This window comes from Manduca sexta, chromosome 14 (genome assembly GCF_014839805.1).
Source record: "Manduca sexta isolate Smith_Timp_Sample1 chromosome 14, JHU_Msex_v1.0, whole genome shotgun sequence".
Taxonomy (NCBI): Eukaryota; Metazoa; Arthropoda; class Insecta; order Lepidoptera; family Sphingidae; genus Manduca; species Manduca sexta.
In genome coordinates this window covers 1,701,992-1,727,582 of record NC_051128.1, presented here as the reverse complement: position 1 = coordinate 1,727,582, position 25,591 = coordinate 1,701,992, and the positions used below count along the sequence as shown (strand labels likewise).

The window sequence follows — 25,591 nt, the reverse complement described above, 5'->3', positions numbered from 1 at the left end:
GTTTCCTCGCGATGTTTTCCTTCACCGTAAAAGCAAGCAATTGTAGAAAAGTCAGAGGTATGAGCCCTTGGGCTTTGAACCTGAGGACATTCTTCTCCGCAGTCCGTTCAAAGTAAAGCAAGAAATCAAGATATCTGAGAATTTACCAAAAGAATTTTGAGGGTATGTTAAGTCTGCCAACCCTTTCAGTAGTAGAGGCACATGCTCAGCAGTAGGTAGAATATAATACAATGCTGCTATGATATTTTGTTATATTTGAGTTCGAAATTTAATTAAAATTCATGTAGTATAGTAGTTTTACATCACTATTAACAACCATACAAATATCTTAAGTTAAGATTTTGTGAAGTGTTTAACCTGTCTAAGCTTAAATAAGATCTTGTTTCAGACGTTTTAATCAGCCTTATAATACTTGAATACAGCCAAGAATTCAATGTAAGTCTTTCTTTGATGTTGTGAAAGATGGATAATTTTCTTCATACACGACATAATTCAATTATTACCTCTCAGTTTTTGGTATATTTTACCCTAAGGGACTGGAATAGACTATCAAGTTGCTTATATTTTTAAACTGACTAGAAAAAGGAAGGTTTTTGGCGTATTTTTTATGTATATTGATAAGTTTTTGTCCCATCATCAGATTTAAATGATTATAATTTTTGAGTTCGTTTTTGTACAGCTTCGAAATGGTCCTATTTTAATACTATTGGTATAGGACCTTGAACTTAAAAGACGCAGAAGGGTACTCCTGAAAATCAAATAAGATTTTGATGAATAATTTTTTTGTTGGGTTCGGTATAGCTTCAACATATCAGTTTATTTAAAATTGGAAAGAAAATTATAATATTGCCGGTGTGTGTAAATTTTTTTTTTGGATTGTAGTAGTTTTTGGAGTCTGTTTTCCTTTTGTAGTACTTTTGATTCTTCGTCTAATTAAATTGGTAGATACTTTGAGCATGAATGGGTCGGCTCTACCGAGGTAATACCAATGTCTCATAGAAGTAGCTTGCTATGCTATTATTGCGTTTTGTATAGTAAGATTACTGAAATCAAATTCTTTCCTTATACATATTCCATCCACGTTTCCTTCCTTTCCTTTAAGGGCGGTATCGCATCCATGATTATAAAAGTACTTACAATCTGATACTTGCCGCAAGAAGTAAATGCTGTGATAATAGCTACCCAAAAGAACTTGCGCTTAGGAGTAACAAGTAAAACAGGCTCATATCTGTCTCCTAGATCTTAAGTGCTATAAGAAAACTTTGCTATGGTACCTACCCAACAAATTCTTGAACACAAATAATATACCACCTTATAAACAAAATGATAAGCCTCATCTCAGCACCTTGGACATTAAGTGCCATAAGAAAACTTTGATTTAGTTCCTATCCAGATGAACTCTCCCATACGAGAGACCTGGTATAAAATCTGTTAGACTTATCTCAATCTTCTGGACCTTTATTTGTCAGAAAAGGCTTTACGATACCCATTCATACCTTCATACCCAGATTAACTCATGACAACGCGAACAAAGACCTACTACCTACTAAATAATCTGATGACCTACCTCAGTCCCCTGGACCTTGAGCTTCATGTGGTCTTCGCGGGTGGTCTTCCCGTCTTTCCTCTTCTTCCAACAGTAGCCGTCGCGTCGGTATCTGACCTTCTTCCGGCTGTACAGCAGCATCGAGCCGCTTTTTGGCCTGTGGGCAAAGAAATAGCTGATTATAACATAACTTAAAGCATACAATTGAAAAGATATGTGGTTGTTGAAAAGTATTCTCGACGAATATCTATAACTAACTACGTAACATATAATATTAGAGTATAGCTTATAAGTTAGAGGTAATATTTTTCATATACTTTACCCTTAAAACTTAAACCTAAAATATATTTCAGTTATGGAAAGCGGCGATAGCCTAACCGGGTGTAGAACGGACTGCCGAAACGAATGTCCGCAGGTTCAAATCACAAGGACATACACCTCTGACTCTTCTAAAATGATGTGTGTATTCTTTATGAATTATCGCTTGCTTTAACGATGAAGGAAAACATCGTGTGGAAACCTGTATACGTTCTATATAGGAATTTTGAGGGTAAGTGAAGTCTACCAATTGACACTAGGCCAGCGTGGTGGACTAAGACCTAATCCTTCTCAGTAATTAAGGAGGCCCATGCCCAGCAGTGGAACAGTATATAATACAGGGCTGATATTATTAGTAGAAAGTTAAGGCTGCTGAGAACTTATACTATATTACATTTTCACTTAACCACTTTAATGAGGAAAGTATTTCAAGCCAAGCCACGAACAAAAACAAGGTTTACAAACAAGACGAAAATAACATCCCATTATTAGTAATATTTAGATCAAAGTATGAGATTAGAAGCTTAGTTAGCCAACACTCATGCATATTGATGATGTTACTTGATCCGCCGTTATGTCGGGTCGGGGCGGAGTCTACGCGATGGCTGGGTTCAGTGGATATTTTACTAATCTTCTGTATAAAAGCTAAATAGTTTGCATATTTTTGTCTAGAAATAATTAATCTGTATATTTTTTTTATTTATTTAAGGTTCTCCAACAGTACTCATAAATTAACATATTACAACTTATATGTTTGTAATACATTGCACGTCAAAACTCAACTATAATAAGAAAGCGTATAGGACTTAGTAACAACAGGACATTGTTAATCATTCTAATATCTATAATTCAAATAATATTATGCTGCTAGTTCACATAACACACAGAGGCTTTGTATTTGCCTATGCAACCTCAACAGTTATCGGCGCTTCTCTGCCGATTAATATTCTAGAAATAAACGTAAATCATAAGATCGAAAACCGTAGAAGCATAAAAACCCTATCAAAAATACAACTAAAAGAATTCGTATATTACAATTGTTTGCCTACTTTATCTTCGAGGAATGAATCGCAGTTTTCATTATGACCAACATGAGCTATGCCAAATCGAATGGGATAATTTTACTAGATCCGTTATAAGGGAGCGGATTTAGTTAAACTTGTTGAAAAAATTGCTCACTCATATGCCTTTTATGCATAAAAGGTTTGGCAGAGGCGCAAATAATACATTTATTTTTCGCCCTGTATATTGCTCTCATGTTCAGCTCTCACGCTCCCATGAAGGAAGCAACCCTATCGCCATATCAGACACTAATTCTAGACTCCAGGCTAATACTGTAATAATAAAAATATTGACTTTTGCAAGCAATTATTCCCGTGTCAACATACACAACAAGTCTAGTCTGCAAATCTTGAAGATTGCGGTTCTTGTCAAGTCGCGTGTGGAAAAATTATTGTTGCTCATGTAATTGTATCTCGAAATACTTGCGCAGTATATTGCTGCAATAAATTTCTGGTTTAAATTAATGTAACACAATATCTCATTTAAACAAGGAATTTATTTTTAAAACTCAACAATCAAATTCCGAGTCCCGACCTGGATTCGAACGGGGCTGCTACGGCGAAAATCATTGGAATTATACAAAGGTTTAGTTACACGGCTGTATACCGGCGGCTGGCGTTGGAACCGAGCTACTCCCGGTTTATGACAGTATTATCTACACAAGAAAGCATCACATGAGCTAGTAACTATGTAAGGTTCTCGAGAATTGTTGGACAGAGCTCCGGGCGATTATTTTCTATGTATAAGGTCAACATAAAGAGTGGTATAGAGAATAAGGCTGCAGATTCTTTATACGTTATTTTGACAATTCATAACAAATACGAAACGCGATGGCGTTAATCACCATTTAAATGATACAGAATACTATTCCACGCCGATATCACGAATAAAATACGACCGCGTTATGGAGTTTTCATTGTCATAGATAATAATTCCCCAGTCCGGTGATGGGCTGACCATATTTACTGTAATATATTGGTGGGAATTGATATTTTAATCTTCCAGAAACCGGAGGTTCTTAAATGGTGAGTTAAAGTTTGTTTATGTATCTACAAACAATCTCTGAGATTTGTGTGTTTCTTTTTTTTGCGGAATAGGATCTAATTAAAGGTGCAAATTGCAAGTCTTAAGGTAAGGAAAATAAAATTGTGTTTCCCAACCACGGCTAACACTGGATATAAACATTTGAATAGATTTCTCGTAAGAACATTTTGCTTCATGTTTTAGAACTCAAGCCATAATTTATTTCTTGTTTTTAATAAAACACAATAACTATAATAAGCATAGCAACTAACAATAAATTCCGATTTGATTGAAACTATCCAACTTGAGATTGGAAGTCCACACTTATTGTCCATTGTTACTCACCTTCATCAACTTGCGCCTCATTTTATACGAAAGGATCTTCATAAAACTTACACTCATAATTCGAACAAAGTAGATTCAAATCCACAAATTTCGTATGTAGTAACACCGAATTTAGAGAGGGTAGTATAAAAATATAGAATTTATTACGCGAAGGACCGGTATCTGACGACTGCAGACTGTCATCTGTCGCAGTTAAAGTTACTGCTTCAAATCATTTCGGGATTATATCTTGACTAGTATTATATATAATGGTTTCTTATGTTTACGCGAATGTTAGACATTAAAGTAAATCTATTTTACAAATGTTATCGCGGTTTTATATTAAATTTTTCCCGACGTTTCGAACACTTTGCAGCCTTCATGGCTAGGGGTTATACTCTAAAAGACCAGAATGCCGCAAAGGCTTCGAAATCGGGAGAAAATAATAATATAAAAACCGCAAAAAAATCCGATAAATAGTTTAATTTTAAGTATTATAGAACCATTCAACAAGCTAGCATAAACATCTCGTCAGTCGACGTTCTATTGAACCTCACTTCACTTACCGTCAGGTGAAGTGGAGCTACTTTACCTTAATCATATAGAAAAATAATTTCGTATGTAGATATTATATAATTAATAAAACGATACATTATAGGAGGAATATCTAAATACATATTTTGTCTTCACCTACGTTGTGAGGATAATCAGTGTAACCAACTTAGATTTTCATGAATTAGACGTGTTTTCGAGCCTTATTCTTCTTCACGATAGAATAAAATCTTAACATGGCCGTGTTACGTTATCTTCGTGAAATTAGCGTGGAATTCTGTTTGATAACTAGGCCCTTATTCTGTATGATAGTGTAAGCGCGTAACGCGGCCGTGTCATGTTATCTTCGAGAAATGTGCGTGGAATGGTATTCTGTAAGCCAAATGTCTATAGTCCTAAACATGATGCGTTGTGTTACGTGCTTGTTACGCACTGTTTAAATAACGTGCGGAATAGAGAATAAGGCCCCTGCTTTTGTCTTAAACGCGACACGCTGCGTTACGTGCTTGTTACGCACTGTCAAATTAATCAGTGTTATAAAGAATAAGGCCCCAGTATCATTTGTATGCTTCTCTATGTATAATACATAAATTGTTTGCGGTTCCACACGAATATTCCGAAAAATCTTAAATTTTATAACCATTAATAGATACAACAAATAACTTTCGATGTGTAGTTATAAATGTATAACTTAATATGTAGAAATGTTTAAAAAATTAACCATAACCTAATATACCCTACATCGATGCACACAGCTACAGTCACATTGACCAACCCGTCACAGCGCATGACGGACAAAAACGGCCATTGATGCGTTTTTATTTATTCCGGCAATAAAACGGCTCGTTCGGCGACCAGCGCAATATTTCGCGCTATGTCACTGGCACGGCGCATATCGCGACACGCGCCGCGTCAGATTCATGGGCCGAACGTACTATAAATCGTAATCGTTCGTATAAATCGCGCGCATCCTTGTACGTTAGTTTAAAAACGGCGCGTCAAATCAACGGTTATGTGTTGTGGGATTTTTTATCGCTATTTTGTAATGACTGCCTCGGTGGCGTAGTTGTACTGCATGCGCGGTACGGCAGCGCTCTGAGATCCTGGGTTCGAATCCCGGGTCGGGCAAAGTGATATTTGGGTTTTTTTGCTCAGTATCAGCCAGGAGTCTGGAATTTGTGCCCGATATGGCGATAGACTCGCCCCCTATCACATCCTGGGACGGAATACACTCGGCGAAAAGTGGGTGCCGTGGTTGCACCTCTGCGTACCCCTTCGGGGATAAATGCGTGATGGTGTGTGTGTGTATTTTGCAATAGGTTTTTTTGTAAACAAATAAATATTCGATAGTTTGTTTCGGACAACACACATGTCAGGAATCTTCTTGTCCCCCGAGACGAAACAAATACCAAATTTTGACGTAACAATTTTTATGTAGGATTTGAAGCGGTTGGTTGTTTTACACTATTCAGCGGCTGCGATACGAAAGCTCAACAAGGTTCCCTTCAGTCATAACTCATTCGAGACATGTATGTTTGTGACAACAATAATTTTAACCGGATTTAAAAGAAGGCAACTCAATTCCGCGTATTTTTTTTATCGAAGAGTGACATAGGAACATAATTCGGACTAAATGACTAACTTCAAGCCAGTAACAAATATTGACTAATCATCATCATCAGCCATATAAAGTCCAGTCCCGAACATAGGCCTCCCCTGAAGATTTCCAGACGGACCTGTCGAAAGCGGCCTGCATCTAATGTATTCCTGCGACCTAGACTGCCGTGCTAAGCGCAAAAGCGGTATGTCAAAGAAACCTTATTTCAAGATAATCGAAGTCTTGTAAATATAGTTTTGTATGTGAAACTGAGATAGAGAAACTCTTTTAAGTTTTTTTTAACAATCTAGACAGGATACTGTTATTTAGTTAAGTTCATTGGATGGGTATTTCTTTAAGCTATCTGACGACATAAAAATCAAGATACTGATTTTTTTTGAGCTTAGCACGCCAGTACATTAGCTCGTCTTTATAAAGTTATTGGCTAATCATACGTACTCTAAAAAACTATAACGAGTTAATAAAAAACTAAAATGGGCCATCAAAATGCGTCCCATTGTAGTTAGTTGTTTTCAATAGAACAATGTGCTATTTAGCCGGAGTTATGCGGGTGCACCGCGAAAGCCAAAGTATTGCCGTAAATCCTTGCGTTACGACGCTAATAAAGTTTTAATAGTCAAAGAGCCGGACATGTTCCACTGTGACGCATCACGTGTTTACATAGTTAAAAAAAAATAAAGGCATATGATGTTTGTAAGTTTGTTATCGTCACCTATCAGTTGAGAAATTGAGACACTGGCTTGTTTGTTTACATATGTCTAAAAATATGTCGTAATGTTGCAACTTGAGTGGTTAACAAGGATGTAGGCAAGAAAGAATTAAAAAAGACTTTCTTTAATCATCGTCACCTATCGGGTGAGTGGTTAACATGGATGTCGCCAAAAAGATAAAAAAAGACACTCTAACTTTAATCTGTATTGAATTTTAGGGATATGAAAGGCAGTCCTTTTCTTGAGTAAATCTCGTGAATTATACTCGTCCATGTTATCCCGTTGGTGGAGATTTCGAGTGACCATCAGTTCAGCTTACACTACATTTTCCTCATAAACCATGAAACATTTGTGACAGTGATTCATTCCCGTGAGTCCCTTTCCGCTAGCATGTAAAGTTATAGCCAATATGGCATCTTATCTTGAGAGATACTTTGATCATTGATTTTTATTTAATTGATCAGTATGTTAAGACTACGTGATATTACCAGCTTTGTCGGAATGATTTTAAGTCTATATTATTAATTATGCATTCAATGAATAAATGCATTTGATTTTTATTTCATGTTTTATCTATAATAAAATATTTTATGAGTAATCTATTCCCTTAACTAAAAAAAGTAAAAATCCGTTACTAATTTCTAATTCTTTAATTCGCTAACACTGATTCTTTGATGACAGAAGTGTATGCGTTCATATAGAAAACATGCTCAAAATAGAATATTTCAGCCAGCATTGTTACAACCGGCATTCAGCACAGAAATTTATTGCGCATTTCTATACTCGACAAATATTCGAAACCGTATTGGAGAAATCTTAATGTGATCCGTTGTTACCAGCCTGTTACCCAACTATATTATAAATATCATCAAAAATAGTTTCGCTTCTCCTTATCTACCATTAACATGGGATATCGACATCGTTCAGCCAGCAAAACGGCACATTTGCAAAATTTTATAACAAAATAAATACAAAGTAATGCACACTTAAATTTTATTAAAATGAAATGTCTCCGAACATTGCTAGCTCCGAGACTATAAAAGATACAAGTATCGTGACCGTTAATAGTTTTTATTTGGGAATTAATAATTTACTGCTAGTTTTATGAATATTAAGTGAATAATTTATAGACCTCTTCCAGTCGCTTAAATAAGTTTCAACTTCAATTGTTCAAGTTTGTAATAGCTCTTATGTTTTTGGAATAAGTAGTATTATTGCAAAACGGAAATTATTTTATATGCTCGAGCTAATTAAAATTATTTCATAGGTATTTACATCAGTAACGAGGAGTCCATATAACCCGATTGTTGCCGACTTCCCTTTCATAATTCATATAATATCTAATTATCATAAGATTGGCAGGCTTTCCTTTCAAAAAATTTCACTCTTCACCATTGATTCATATGTAATTTTAAAAACTGAAAATATTTCTATCTTGTTGATGGTAACATTAGCTAGCTCAATGAACAATATTAATTTGCTACAAATTATTAAAATCCTTCTCTACATACTTTTATATGAAATCAAACTTACCTGCCTTTTGTAACATTTCCTCAAGAAATAATGGCATAAAAATGTAATTTTATTAAACGATTTACAACCGACCACGGCGAGTTGTCCAAACTCTTTTACATTCAGAACAAAAACTCCCCAAGCGATGGATAGATAAATCTTCCTAATAGTCCAGATATTCGAATGAAGTTTTTGTTAGAAAATGTCGGTTTGAGTTATATGTTTAAAGTTAGTAATGTCGCTTTTTACTGATTTTTTACTGTATTAAGGACGTAAAAATGTACCTTATCACAATTAAATAAAGTCAATATTGAATTAAAATTTTATTCTTTAAATAATCTGTCTCTTAAGAAATAGACTTGATATTTAAAGTAGTCTTCAATACAAATATCAATAATATCAGCCCTGTATTATATACTGTCCCACTGTTGGGCACGGGCCTGCTTTACTACTGAGAGAATTGGTAGACTTCACAAAACCTCAAAATTCCTATACAGAATTTCTCAGGTATGCAGGATTCCTCGATGTTTTCATTCGCCGTTATCTTGAATATTGTTTCAAAAATGAAATTATTAGACAAATAAACGCCTTTATAAATTTTTTTTTCATTTCCATACTTTTTAACTGCACCAAAAATCGATTAAAAATCGTACATCCGTTCGAACACCAGAAAAATCCAGCGCAAAATTAAAGAGCAAGTGTAAATGGTACAGACGGATCGGTTCACAATAAATCAAATGAACTGGGAATTGCTGCGATTGCGAGCCCGTGCTAATTGGCGTACGTCTGTCTTCGTCACACTTATTTATCGTGGCAATTAGTGCGACAGAGATGGAAGATGCATGTAGTTTGAGTCCGTGCGCTCTGTGTTACCGAGATTGAATTAGTTTGACGTGGTGTGATAACTGATGGCCAAAAAGTGTTATAATAATACCAGCCCTGTATTATATAGGTACTATGGCCAAAGAGTCCATATAATCCGATTCCTGTCTTTTCTTATACAAGAAGAAAGAAAGAAAAATATTTTATTTGTCACGAACACAACACACGTACAGAAGTATTAAATAAATAAAAAACACATTAAAATTATATACATGATATACTAACTTATTTTATATATATAAAGTAGGTAATATACAATGTGATGCTGCATGCCGTGGTCGTGAAGGGAAGGTGGTCACTCAGCATAATGCTGCACTGCGGCGCGAGTCACAGCACAGCGCTGATTTTCAGTGGCCAGCTTAACTGACGTTCGAACGTCAACTAGGAAACTTAAAAAACGACATACGGCCGGCGCACGGGCCGCGAGCGGTCGCGTGATTCAGCCCTACGCAGATGTTTCTTAAATATAATATTGCAAGCACAGTGACTCCCTGACGATACTGTTTTGGCGACAGAAGAATTCATAGACGCGTGCCAGTCTATATACTATAGTTATAAAGTATTGTGCCATCACTAACTAGTATAAAACAAAGTCGCTTTCTCTGTCCCTATGTCCCTTTGTATACTTAAATCTTTAAAACTACGCAACGGATATTGATGCGGTATTTTTTAATAGATAGAGTGATTCAAGAGGAAGGTTTATATGTATAATAACATCCATTAAATAGTGGAGAAATATTGCACCCGTGCGAAGCCGGGGCGGGTCGCTAGTTTTATTATATAGAATCTAATTATCATTAGAACTATATATTACTGCCTACATGCTGTGTCGGGTTCCATTTCGGAAAAAATCGCCTTTCGCCACTGATAGGTACTGTTCACTGCTAGGCACGGGCCTCCTCTACTTCTGAGTTTAGGCCGTAATCCACCACGCCTATTGCACCTTGGTAGACTTCACCTACATTGGTCATTCATTTTGCAGTATTCTCAGGCAGGTATCTCGGAAAGCAAAGCCGTTGATCCTGCACCTGAACTGTCTTCGGTCATAGCGGATTGCCGTCTCACCGGACTATGAGAGTGAAGGAACAGAGAGTGCTCCTGTACATAGCGCGCACACTTGTGCATTATAATATGTCCTGCGTACTTGGCTGATCTCCGTTGAGATTGGCCACTGTGGCCGAAATTCAACTAAGAAGGAATCAATCAAATACCTCTAAGTTAAAGAAAAGTACATGAAATCGTCTAACTTCCTACAATGCTAAAAAGTATAACCGTAGAAATTAAAATTATCAAAAAAACCGTATCAATATGATCGTATCAAGTGACTGGACTAATTTCGCGAAGTATAAACTTTATGTATTATTTTAAGTAGATGTAAAATTATAATTACGCCTCACTCGAAGTTTTTTTGCTTTGAAACTCATAAAAAAAATCATAAATATAAAATAACTCGTAAATCCTGGAAGTAATTAGCTATATTAATTATATCTGATGAGGGTTTTGTGAATTTTCTTTAACAATGATCAAAATTACAGATAAGGACTTAAATTGTTGCGGACCTCACCTACTACTAAGAGGAATTAGGCCTCAGTTCACGCTGACCTGGTGCGAGTTGCAAACGTTACAAACCTTCAAAATTATACCTTATTTACTTAGCCCTTAGTCCCAAATTGTACTTGCATAAACTATATTAAAAGAGTATCAAAGACGCCTTCCTAGAATCGAAAACAAAGAAAATGTATGGAAATAACATCCAAACGATAACACCGTCGGCAAGATATGTCATTCCAACTTAACGTTAACTTTAACGTTAACGATTGTAGAAAAGCATTTTAGCTACGGTCCCTCATGCCATTTACTTGAAGCAGGCCCCTACTTCAAATCCGACCAATATAATACCCTTACTTAACACTGGAGATCTAGAATTAGCCCTGATGGATAACGAACGTTACCGAGCTAGTCGCTGACGTGCGAAGCGCTCGCTCCGTACGTTAATATGTGTCATTTGTTTCGCGTTGACTGAACGTAACTGCGTGCGTTGCGTTCGGTGATTGGTTGGTTGGATTTTTAGAATTTGGGACTTATTTTATAGATTATAGGGTTTAAATTGTATTGTCTTCGATATATGTAGTTTTCTATGTTTCAAACATCTTAATTATTAAATGCCTCGGTGGTGTAATTAGTTTACCTACGGTACGACTGCAATGCCAATGCCTCTGGTTCGATCCTCGGCTAGGACAAAGTGATAATTAAAGTGGTTTTTCTACTCAGTATCAGCCCGGAGGCTGGAATTTGTAATAGGTACGGCGATAGGCTCGTCCCCTATCACATCATGAGACGGAATACGAACGGCGAAAAATGGGTATACCAGTTGCGTCTGCCTGCCCCTTCGGAGATAAAAAGCGTGACTGTATTGTATATTATTATTGTATATTATTGGTAACAATTTCTTATTAAAATAATACTATTTTTCCGAAATTTTGCGAGATTTTTATTTTATTATTTTCTCCCAACGATTCAAGGAGTTTACAGTCTTCACGATTGATTGATTGACTCATGCCCCCCCCCCCCCCCCGACCTCTCTCATGACCATGAAGGCAGTAAAGCCTCATAAATTGTGTTATTTCAATATCTAACATTTACTTAAATAATAAATCATTAAACAATTTCTAAAATACAATAAATTCCTAAAATCAATGTCAGTAACACGAACAGACGTTAAATAAATAAACGGCTCCAACGACCGAATCTCCACGATGTTTGCGAACAGCACCGCCAACAAATTATACCGGATAGTGTCGCAATCCCGGACCCCGGGATCCCGTAATGGATCGATTAGTCCGCCCTTGTTGCGTTGATGAGTCCGGGATTTGTGAATAAGGTGATAAAGTTCTGTTGCTTTGTTCAATATGCTATTTGGAAGATTATATGATTACTGACGGTTTTGCGCAGTGAATAATGAGCGTGAGAAATGAGAGGTCGCAGATTCAATTATAATAATATCCACACCCAACATCACGCATTTATCCCCGAAGGGGTATGCAGAGGCGCAACCATGGCACCCACTTTTCGCCAAGTGTGTTCCGTCCCATGATGTGATAGGGGGCGAGCCTATCGCCATATCCGGCACAAATTCCAGACTCCGGGCTGATACTGAGCTGAAAAACTCAAATATCACTTTGCCCGACCCAGGATTCGAACCCAGGACCTCAGAGCGCTGTCGTACCGCGCATGCAGTACAACTACGCCACCGAGGCAGTCAATATATAATAATATCCGCCCTGTATTATACAAAGGGCCTCATGTACTACTGGGAGGGATTAGGCCTTAGTCTATCCCACTGGGCTATTGCGGACTGGCAGACTTCCCATACCCTTAAAATTCCTACAAAGCACTTCTCAGGTATGCAGGCTTCCTCATGATGTTTTCCTTCACCGTTAAAGCGATAATGCACAAGGTATACACACATAACTCTAGAAAAGTTAAAAGTTCATGCCCTGGAGTTTTGAAGGCTATCCTTTTAGATTTTATAACGTGGAGACAAATTATTTTTGACCCGCAAATCTTTCGGATCAGGTCTATATGAATTTTCAAGTATCTTGGTATGTCAGCTTGCTTTTAAAAATCTAAAGGAATAAACATTCCTCATCCCTTCTTATATAACCTTTTCCTTAACGTCTACCTCACAGTGCCGAATGGTAAAATTTTCCGTAAGAGAATCCGACACAACACACAAAGCAAAACATTTAAAAAATCAATTTATGACTTACTTTCTACTAATGTATTATAAACTGAAAATCGCAGGCTTGAGATTTTCTCATACTTATGTCCTATAGACGTTTGTTGATTCTTTGTAAAGTTTTCTGTGAAACTGTGAACAGAGTTATTGGTTACATGTTTATTAATGCAGTACATGTGTAATTTTACCCTTTACCTATTTAAAGTGTCACTGTTTTCTGTTCCTTTTGAATAAAATAAAAATAAAATAACATAATTTAGTTACTAAAATACATAAATGCGGTGGAAATCGTTCTAATGATAATTAGATTCTACAGAAATTCTACAGAAAGGGTAACCAGCAGACAACGAGTTATATAATCCTCTCGCCACTGCTTATCCATATTTCTAAAACTGTGCTTAGGCCATGGAAATTATATTACAGATGACGCACTTACCCGTTTGACTGCTTAAGAACTATAATAGAATCTTATACCCTTAAACAAAAGTAATCAAAGGGCCACTATGTGATGTTTATATTCATCTTCTATCATAAACAATCATGATAACAACCATAATATGATTAATAGGTACTTAGCTAGAATAATGTATTTGGTTATTTGCAAAAGCTTATTTGAGTGCGGCTATGAACAATGATATTGTCTGTATTATATTTTTGTAAGAACGGTGACGTAGGCTTATTAATACATATTAATAGGTTGACTGGTTTGATATGATTCTCGTTTGCCTAGTAACAGTACTTTAGAGGAGAAGTACTGTGTTTTTAGAAGGATATTTTGAATTCAAAGACCTTATTGATTTTTCAATTGAAGTCGCTTATGTGACGATAGATCCTGCCCTTTGTGATATCTAATAAATCCACATACTTATCTTCTTGAAAATAACACCTTTAAATAGGTTACTCGAACCATAGGTGTCAAATAAAAATGTGTAAGTTTTGTACAAAATAAATATCAATAAAACGTTATTTTCATTTTACATAGCCTCATGCCTCTATTTATTATCATCATCATCATCAGCGCAGAATTTCCACTATTAAACATTGTCCTCCCCCAAAGATGTCCAGATCGACCACTACTTATAGTAAAAGGAAATTTACCGCAACGGCAATATCGCACTTTTAATCAGAAATATGAAAATATTCAGTATTCATAGATCATTTTGGCACAATGTTAGCAGAAGTAAAGTCGAGTCGCTCTCATTTATTAACGCAATATCAAACTAACAAACTAAAACTTTAATTCCAGCATGATCTACACAAAGCTGGTGTAACACCTGGAAATACACTCTACTAACAGACGAAGCAACCCTTCCATCTCATCGTTAAAATGGGTCGTACAGATTTATGCCGATTTTTGTGAACCGCCCCCGAGTAATATCGGCCAGTCAGCATTTCGAGTGAGTAAATCGATCCGCACTCCCACTGCCATTTGCTTTTATAATTTTGACACACTTCCAATCTATTCTCGATATCTGAGCTGTGTCAGCGGAAAATCCTATTCACCATGCAAATCCGTTTGTACGTATAGAATTGGTTTGCACTATGTATCATTGGAATCAATTTCACGCAATTATATTTTAACTGCATTTAGCTTAAGACTGCTATTAACATTGTTATAGTATGTTTTTTATATTTACGCGAATGTTAGACAGTTCATTATAATTGTTATATTTTTGTGTTAATGTACGTTACTTAATAAATAATATTAATAGTATTAACGCAAATTGATTAGTTTTGATTTCGCGAATGTTAAACATTGAAATAAAACAATTTTTCGGATTTTATCGCGGGTTTTAAATTATTTTTTTTCTCCCGACGTTTCAAAGACTTTGCAGCCTTCATGGTCACGGGAAAGATTGAAGAATACCAAACATTAACCAACAGAAAAAAATAAATAATAAAAAACGGATATTCACAAATTTATAAGAGCTACCATAATACAAAATTTCCGATACGGCTTATCGTATTTGAGAACTTTTCCACTGACTGACAGGTTAAATAACTTGGATTTTTAGCAACTAAAAGCTATTTAAGAAACCCTTGGAGTTACAGAAAAAAAAAAACATATCTTTTTATTCCGAACAACGCACGATCTACTATGATACTTTTATAAATGCTTCCGTTAAAAAAAAAAACTTATGGAACTTAGTCATTCACTCGAGCGAATAGAAGCCAAACTTAATATAAAATTACTTTCCTTTCATCTTTTGATTATTATATTATATTTCTATACGGGTAGAGCAAAAGGACCGCACCGTAGCTAATGGTAAGTGAGTAAAGTCCATTTAATAGAATGTTGCCAGGGGCCTTATTCTCTATCCCGCACGTTATTTTGACAGTGCGTAACAAGCACGTAACACAACGCATCATGTTTAGGACTATAGAAATTTGGCTTACAGAATACCATTCCACGCACATTTCTCGAAGATAACATGACACGGCAGCGTTACGCGTTTACACTATCATACAGAATAAGGGCCCTGACAAGAAAGATTACTAGTCGTCAGTAATTGTTTTTTTTTTGCATAAAAGGCTTGCGTTTGACCACTATCTCGCCTGATAGTAAGTTAATGTGGTCTACGGTGGAGCAATCTTGCCTAGAAGATACCTATTCACTTGTGACTAGAAGATGCCCAAGTTATAATTATCGGGAAATACCGACTCTGGTAAAGAATTGTTTAACAGTGCAGAAATCGAAAAAATAATCAAATTCAAATTTTATTTATTGTGGTACACAGGTAGGATTAAGGTGTTATACATTTGTATTACAGTACAGCTATGACCCGCTATAATAGCATACAACAATTTAACATTCTAGAGAAGACAGAATACATTCTATAGATTAACATCATCAAGATAATCGTTCAAACAGTAGTAACATTTGTCATGCAGAAATTTAAATAATTTATTTTTATAGTCTCTAATGTCTTTTAAATTCCTTACAATTAATTAAAAATGATATACACTCAATACTTGTAAAGTTACAAAAACTTTGTAAATACCTCTGTTCCAAGCAACAATTGTGACACAATCTTGTTCTGATACTAAACTTATCCGGCACTTAAGTTGGCAAGCTATTGCGTCACACTACCGATATTAAACAAGTTTGTTAATCTAACATCTACTCTGTTACACACAACTTTAAGGTAGAAATAAGAATAAAGTCATTTCAAAGAGTATATAACTTGTTACTCTCTATTCCAAGTTTAAAATATATTCCATGATAATAGCACTCGAGAATAACGTTATTTCTTAATAATTAAAGTATTAATAAATCAAAACAGTATTCTTAGAGATTACTCGTTATAACTTTAAAATATAGTTTATGCGTTTATAATACAAACATAATTTTACATTCATGTCGGGGATAGTTGCCACATAACAAGTACTGGTAAATCCGCGTAAGTGACGAACCCGCGACAGTTGAAATTGATGCTTACTATACTAAACTTATGATTGATAATCCTAAACTTTTATGTTGTCTTCACTCGGTATTTACCAACACCATTTACATGGTTTTGCAATATACCCGACATTGATTCTTTAATAACCATAATTGACATTGTTTCATCAGCTGATAACCTAAAACCAAATAAACATAAGCAGAATTGCTAACAAAAAAAACAATAAATTAGTAACATTGCAATACAATGTATTTCTCCAAGTTCCATTCAGAGCTTTTACAACGACTCTACATTGTACAAGCTCTCCACCTGTTATTTCTGTAAGTTGTAGAAACTTTTTGAAGACCAAAAGCATTAAAATGCACGCCCCGTTGAACACTTAGCGAGATGCAATTAAATGCGCCCGCGGCACAACTCCGCCATAATTGATTTCGCGCGTTGTGGCATACCAGATTTTTGGCCGACTGCGGCGAAACGAATGTAGTTTTTGTAATCATTATATAATCGAGATTAAGTGGTGGATCGGTTATTGGATTTAACTTGTTCTGTTTATTTTTTTAATGTTTTTTTAGGTATATATTATATTTTTTATGTGGAAGTGAGTTGTTATAGTAAAGATGCTGAAAGGGTGTTGATGGATGAGGATAGTTAGAAGATGTAAGCAATTCGTTATCATGGCAGATGTGCATACGAAATTATCAGAATATTATCTTTTTTAATTTTGGAGGACAAGTCAACACATAAAAATGCATTTTTATCTTATTTGTTACTAGCCAAGTGGATCTCAATAGTCTACTTTAACTCTCCAAATTACTTAGCACATGTGTAAAACTATTTACTGTTCATTATCCAAATTACTTCACATTAATAAAACTATTTACTGTTCATTAACTTAAGCTCAAATATGCGCGCCATTTTTTATGTTCCTGCCCGATACTAAGCTATAATTAACCTACATTTTCCAACATCCTAACATTTACTTAAATATCAAGTCACAATTCGTACAACAAATACATTACAAATAGATTATATATTATAGACATATAACCAAAAGTATTATTAAATACCTTCAAAAGGATAAAACAAACCCAATATATCCCAATAAAACAACTAAGCAAAAGTATTTTTAAACTAAAGAGTCTATCGAAGAGAGAATCCCAAACTCTACAATAACAGAGCCAAAACGTAAACTTTGAAGAATCGATCGCGAAACATTTGTATGCATAACACAAGTGCTGAGCCGCGGCCGCTCTACGTTTAACCTCTCTAATTGATATCGGCCAAATTGGTAACGACCGGCTGGAATTTTAATTGGAAAAGATATTTTCAATTATTGAGCCATGCTTATGTACCGGGAGACTATTATGTACATTACATTAGTTAATATACTTGTTAATTACATGTAGGTTTTCATCGAGGATCGATTATATATCTTAATTAATAAAATAATCCCTTTCAGTAGTAGAGAAGGCACGTGCCCAGCTGTGGAATAGTATATAGTATACAGTATAATACTGGGCTGATATTATAATAAAATAATCAAGCAGGTAGGTCTCGTTTGCGTTAGTCTGGGCAAGTGCTTCTACTGTGTTTAATTCTGTAGCCATGCGCATTGTTTAAATACTGTTTTTTGTTTAAAATATTTATAACAAATAACACGAAACAGATTGTTTTTTGCTGATGAAAATATATTTTACACTTAGTTGGAATTAATTTAATATCTACTTTATTTTTAATATATTTAATATTTTATAAAGATCTTTAAAACATAATGATTATGCTGAGAAGGAAGAGATTTAATATTATTTTTTTATTTACTTTTATAATGCTTTCAAACACTACGTCTATTTGTATCAGCTAAAAAATGTCTGAATCATAATTTCAAATTCTTAATTTACTCATTTGCAAACTCTAATTCTTAGATTTAAACAATAATAACATCTTAAGTGTTAATCTAGAAACTAAACACCAAACTGTTGACCGCCGCAAGAAGCGATCAGCTTTCAAAAGTTATCCGCGACTGTTCAACTCCGATCGTAGTTAATTTGCGGCTCAATTCTAGACCTTAATCCGTGATAAATAGGACTTTAAAGTTTATTTAACCGGTTTAAATATTTTATCTTTTTATCGCCCTTTCTTTCGCTACTCTAATTAAGAGTCAATGAACACATATATTACGCATCTTTTTCAATGAATTTGATTCAGTTTTTCAAATTAATTGTGCATAGACTGTACAAAAAAATTACATAGAAATTTAATCTTCTAGCATCGAAATTAGAATCTCTTATCTCCACAGCTATTATAAGCCATACAGGTGAAAAAAAAAACATATATATTCCCCAATACACTTAACGAGAACGAATATGAACTCTCAAACATTTACAGTTCAGCAAACTCACCTGTAATATTAGTGTAGAGTAAGAACACATTGGCAACTCTACTTTCTTTTTAATTACCTCCCCGTAAACTCCAATCATTCACAGTTCAAGTGGGAACGGAGGGTTAAACTGACATTAGTCACAATTAAATCTGAATCGGGCCTCCTCGTCCGCTAATTATATGTTGAAAAATGTTTCATAACAAATGACTTTCCTTTGATAAATTTATTTTAACTCAGGTGTAATTAGAAATTGCATTTGAGTCCGGGAACTGATCGTCTGGTCCGGGGATTTATAAAATATATTCTTATGCATTAGGAATTTTCGGAGGTGTGTGAGTCTACCAACCCGCACTAGGCCAGCGTGGTGGACTAAGGCCTTATTCCCTCTCAGTAGTAGAGGAGGCCCGTGCCCAACAGTGGGACAGTATATAATACAAGGCTGATATTATTATATTATTATTATGCATTTAGATTTTATTTGTGCAAAAAAGTCGGTATCAGCAATTTAAATATTAAAGGTGATTATATAGTGATAAACTTTTGAAAATTTACTTTTTATATATTTTTGAAACATACCAATTATTTAAGACAAATATTTTTTTTAGTGAATTAAATAAAATACATAATTATACTATTTTTATCGTGTGTTGAAAATCACAGAATAACAATTAATAATGCTTTTGTTTTGCATGCGGTAGAAAGCACATTAAACCTTCTCAATAGTTACTAGTTTAAAACCAAAAATGACGAGCTTTATTAACTTCTCGCGAATGTCATCAGAAACAGTTAAGTAAAAGTGTTATATAAAAAAATATACAAATAAAACATTAAAAAAAAAATTTTATTTCTTAACATAGCTCTATCAAAATAACTTGTAGCAACTTATAATTATTACGTCGTTAACAATGTACCCTCATTTAATGTAACAATTCATCAAAATATGTTATTAATGATCTTAAAAATGACCCAAAAAGACCAGCATCTGATAACCCTAATAGCCAGCAGTAGAATTATTAAAACACAAGCGGCCATGATAGATTACTCGATCCAGCCATTGTCCGTAAAAAGGGCTTAGTATTAAAAATGGTTTTTGGTTTATTATTTCATAGATATATGATAGATGTATATAAATAATTATAGAGTCTTCAATATCATGACGTAAAATAAGAATGATTGATGGCACGAACTTCGCGAAATTAACTTAAAAAAGCTCGTTTGATATATTTATAGAGTAGCTTAATCTGGCACAACTAAAAAGCTAATATTGGATAAACTAGTTGTCATAAAATATTATCTTTTAGAATAATGTGAATTTTTATCTTTCGCTACATTCTATTAATAACTATTGATACGCCGTCAGCACCTCGTGGTAGAACGGAATAATCTATTTAGCGCACAGGTGTTAAGTCTAGTGGCGACAGCGAACACTTACCAATAGTTAGTTAACCGCTTATATGGGACTAGTAATATTTAATGACTAATATTATATAATCTACTTGACAGAATACATTTTAGTATGCTACGTCAACCAGCTACGGCGTAGCACCGTAGCTCGTGCTACGCCATAGCAAATTAATATTTTGCTACAATGATAATAAGCGCTATAGATACTTCGTAGTAGCTACGACTCATAGATTTTTTGACTTTGAAGCCTATTACATTTTAAGTAAATTGCAAAGTGCCAGAACATATTAAGACAGATCTGACATATTAATTAATACTAAGCAGCGTGGGTTTCGCTAAGTAATGGCTTGTTAGCATGTTTATCGTGCTAGCCGAGTAAGTTGTCACTTTACCGCGGCTTATAATATAAGGGCTGCTATTTTTGATATACGTTTATTTAAATATGTATCTTTGCAATTTATGAACAGTACACGGGTTTCAAGTTAGCTGGTTCGCTTTTAAATGTGTTTATGAATGGGTTTTGTGTTTCTTTCATAGTTTTTGTTTTATGAAACAAAGTATGTTGTAGAGGCGCTCTGACGTTTGTTTCTGGCTCTAACAACGAACCAAATACATAATAGTGCTCATAATAATAAATGTATGTTATATTGTATCAAAATGTAATAGAATTTCCATTAAAAATCTTTTTTAAAGGGCTCTACATCATAAACGTGCTTAATAATTTAACAAGGCTCTACATTGTCTTCCGAACAATGATAAAGAGATTACATGAAAAAGCAAGTCTCCTGTAACCACTGTTTCAAAGTAATAACGAGCAAAGTAAAATAAAGTGAACAAAAACACAACCGGCACAAAACTTTCATAATCGAGCGCTTTTTTAACCAAAGACTTTTTTTTGCTCTAATGAACTTTTCACATCGATTATTATTCAGGAGTTTTTCCGCGTTTTCCACGGTTTCCCGTGATACGTTCCGCTGTGTCGGCCACATCGCATGTTTTCGTTTGTAATTGCTATCATTTCGTGCTTCGGTGTCGGTTTACTTTCGTTTTGTTTAAGCTTCTGTGGAATTGCTGAAACATCAGTTTTTCTATTCATTTACTTTATTTTTTATGAGGTGGTGTGGCTAACTCGTTATAGTATACTGTTTAACCAGGATATTGGAAAGTACGTGGAAAGTATACCTTATTTGCTCTACTGTTAGTATTATAAAAGATGCTTCGCTCCAAGTACCTTGTAAGATATTAAAAGAATATAATAACTATACAGTATTTAAACGTTAATTTTAAACGTAGCTTCAACTTAAAAATTTCGCAACTTCTTTAGTTAAGTGAAAAGTTGCTCGCGGTTGCGAGATAAAAGAAACGGATGAAACGGTCATAAGATCACTTTTCCTGTAAGTAAATACACTACTATAAAGAGTACCTTACTACAAAAATCGCTATGATGTTCAATACTTATCAATAAAACCACTCCACCTTTACCATATCAATGTGTAAGTGATATTAGATATGCGACTCTACATTCAATTTTCCAAAGCTCAGATATAGAGAAACTTCCCATCAACTTAGCTTAGTGCCGGACGACCACAAATAACTTTTGCTACAACTGTAGCGAAAACTTAAGAATTATGTTATTACTTTTATGTTGTAATCAAAAAGTTCTAGATCGATAAATAGTTTGTATCCTTAGATATAACTGCTTTTATAAGCTCATGTATTTTCGAATATGAAGAAAGCACTAGTACACATAGTTCATGAAGTTTGATTTCGTTGCATGGTGGTAGAGACAAATGTAAAGCTATATGGACTGAATAATAAACCAGCATAATAGTATCGGTTTACGAGATAATTAACTCTCGTATGTCAACACTATCTAAACTCCGTTCTACTTACGACCAGGTGCAACAGTCACTTAGTAACCATGTAAAAAGCAAAAAAAAAATTAATCTGTATTGCTTTAAATACTGAGACATGCCCGGCATTCGCTTGATGGTAAGCGATACGAACGCCCATAAACAGCAGTAACACCATCCAACACCTTGAATAACAAAGTATTGTTTGGTATTTCACTGCGCTCGCCATCCTGAGACATGAGATGTTAAGTCTCACTACATCCAATTGTTACTTACATTGGCTATAATGTCTTTCAAACCGGAACACAACAGTGACTACACACTGCTACAAATAGACATTGCGGTGGTACCTTCCCAGGCGGACTCTCACATATGATAGACCTACCACCAGTAAAGTATAAATATCTCAATTTTCCCTCCGTGTATAAAAAAAACAATTTACTCAAGAAAGCTACACGACCTAATTACAAGTCCACGTGCAAAATGTTTCGCGAGTTGCCTGTCTTATGTCCATAACTAACCCTGAAGCCATGAGATCTAACTTCGCCTAATTCGCTCTAACCGGCGCCAGGCACTAACCCAGATTCGATGGCACACAATTAATAATAAGTTTCAAAGGGCGAAAAAAGTTTCGTGAGCCGCGAATATAAGTTCTACTTTGAAAGCAGTTATTTATTAACTATTTCACATATTTAAACGCCACTGTTTAGCGTTTATTGCGGTAGTAATTTCAACGTTTTTAACTCATAAATACTGGTTAAAAATGTTGATAAAGTTGTGGGCCGGATTTGGAGTTTTGATTGTGTTGTGACCCTCCTGACATTATTGGAACTTGATATATCCCTCATCATGTATTGAACAATATGTATTCGTGTATAAGATTATCATAAATTATATAATTATAAAAAAAAAACATTAACAACTTTTTATATTACCAAAAACGATCTTTTGTCAAAGCTACATTAAAATTATAAGTATAAATTTTTTTAAGAATGTATTCTTTTCAAGTTTAACAGTATAATTATTAAGAACATGTTTAAAAAAAATCGCAATGCAATGTAAATATAATATACAAATTGAGACAGTTAAAATCAAATACCTTCAAAACCATCTATAATATAACAATGTAAACATGGGGGTCCCGTCCCCCGTAACTTGCCTGAGTCCGTCCCGGCGGCATTATTCGGTAGCCGATGATTTACCGAGTAGTTACCGTACGATTGTGCCAATATGCAGATTGGTATTGCATGTTACGCGGACTTTTTGATGGCCTCATTAGTCTTTGCCGTTATGAGTTTTTACGAAAAAAAATTGCACGACCCGCCCGGAATAATTGCTGTTTTTGACAAAACAAATACCATAAATCCGGTGTTTATTACTTGACAAAACGAAAAAAAGTTTTTATTTTTCTTAAATGCGGGTTAAGTGTTTTCGGAATTGATGTTTGTTATTTTTATGGCACGATGAGATTTAAGGCTACGTATTATCTATGAGTTAACTTAAGATTTTTTTACTTTGTTATTTAAAATATTGTATATGATTGAAATTATGATCTAACTTTTGACAACGTTTCCTTACAGTAACGCGGTGTTAAAAGAAAAAAATATGCTATTCATACTTACACTCAAGGTAAATATATAGAATTTGAAATACATCGCATATTACTATAGTTAGTTATTGGATTTTATTTCATTGTTATTTCTTTTATACGAGTATGTACTGGTGTTAGTATGATTTTTCTTTTTTTATATTTTCCTTATTTTGTTTATATCATGGTGTGCGAGTTAATGTTTTTTATTTGGATTTTAGTTATGTATCTATCGTTGCCAATCTTACACAAACATAGACATAAAAAATACCTCACACACATCCAAACGAAAATAAATCCCCAATCCATCCAACTTAAACCTTTATCAACAACCGGCCAAAGAGAAATGTGTGCAGAAGTTTAACCCGTCGCTTGCTTAACGAAAAATTATATCGGGAATCAGAGTTGAGTCCGTACACTTGACAAATCGCTTGCGGTTTTGAGCCCCTTAATAGTACGCTATTTGTCTGCCCCAGTGGGATTAAAAAGCTGTGGGATTGGGCTGTGCGTCCGCGTAACGAGGACGGATCAAGTGGTTTCTTTATTTTGTTTTCTTAGTTTTTTTACGTGTGAATATATCGGGCATAGTTTGAATTATTGGGTTAAGATATCAATTGATGATTGATTGATGATTATGGAATAAGTTTTGCATGAGTATTGTTATTCGTAGTTGGTTACAAAGACCTGTCGGAAGATGCCAATGCCCGCGGATTAAAATTCGCTAATGATTTTTTATGTTTACGCGAATGTTAGATTAAAATTAAACTAGTTTTTGGAATTTATTGCGATTTGCAATTATAATTTTCTACCAACGTTTTGCAGACTTTGCAGCGTCCATGGTCATGGGAGATGCGAATAATAAAGCGACAAAAATCGAAAATAAGTTTTATTTCCATGATAGTCGCTAGTTTAACGTCCTACAGAAGGATTAGGGAGCTGATAATGTTACTGACGAAGATTGTGTAGATGAGCGGAAGAAATAGGAGTATTGAACCCTCACACAAGTTTGTAACAATACTAGGCATAAAAAAGTTTGCAATTGCGAGACTAGGGTTACATATTTCAAGAGGCATTAAACCTTTCCATATACTTATTATACAGATAACAGACGAGAGAATTTTATTACTTATTTGACGATCTGTTTGGGTCATTTTTAAGGCTATTTGGCGTTATATCTTGTAAATCATGAATATTAAATAACATTACTGTGAAAACACTAAACACTGAAAATCAAATAAAAAATAGAATACACAACAAAGAAGTCATATTGCGCCAAAATATTTACAATGATAGTTGAATGTAATTTTTGAATCTTCGCACTTTTCATTTCGAGCGAAATCATCCGCGCATTTCGCGATAATTTAAATCCAGCTTTGTCCAGTTCAGATTACGGTAAATAAGGCGCAATAATTATTAAGAATAATTAATACGCGCTTCGAAATGGTCCGCGGCTCGCTTCATTTTATTTATTAAGTTTCCAACAAATATTGAAATAATCGTATTTTAACATTTTATTCTTTTTTATTGAGTTAATGTAGTGATATTTACAGATGTTTTTATTGAGTTTTTTTATGCTTTAGCTTAAATTTCTTGAATTATAGTAGAAAATACAAATACATGTGTTCAACTATATCGTCTATATAATTGGCACACGAAATCTGTGAAACTCGCAAAGA

The 25,591-nt window shown here is 34.6% G+C and overlaps 1 protein-coding gene across 1 annotated transcript in view; it reads right to left on the bottom strand.

The window, feature by feature from the left end:
- Window positions 1-25,591, bottom strand: part of LOC115442804 (calmodulin-binding transcription activator 2) — a 176,284-nt gene that overhangs the window by 54,154 nt on the left and 96,539 nt on the right. Inside the window, exon 4 of the mRNA XM_037438504.1 lies at window positions 1,568-1,703. Coding sequence (XP_037294401.1) covers window positions 1,568-1,687 — 120 coding nt within the window. The 5' untranslated portion in view covers window positions 1,688-1,703. The remainder of the gene's footprint in view (window positions 1-1,567; window positions 1,704-25,591) is intronic.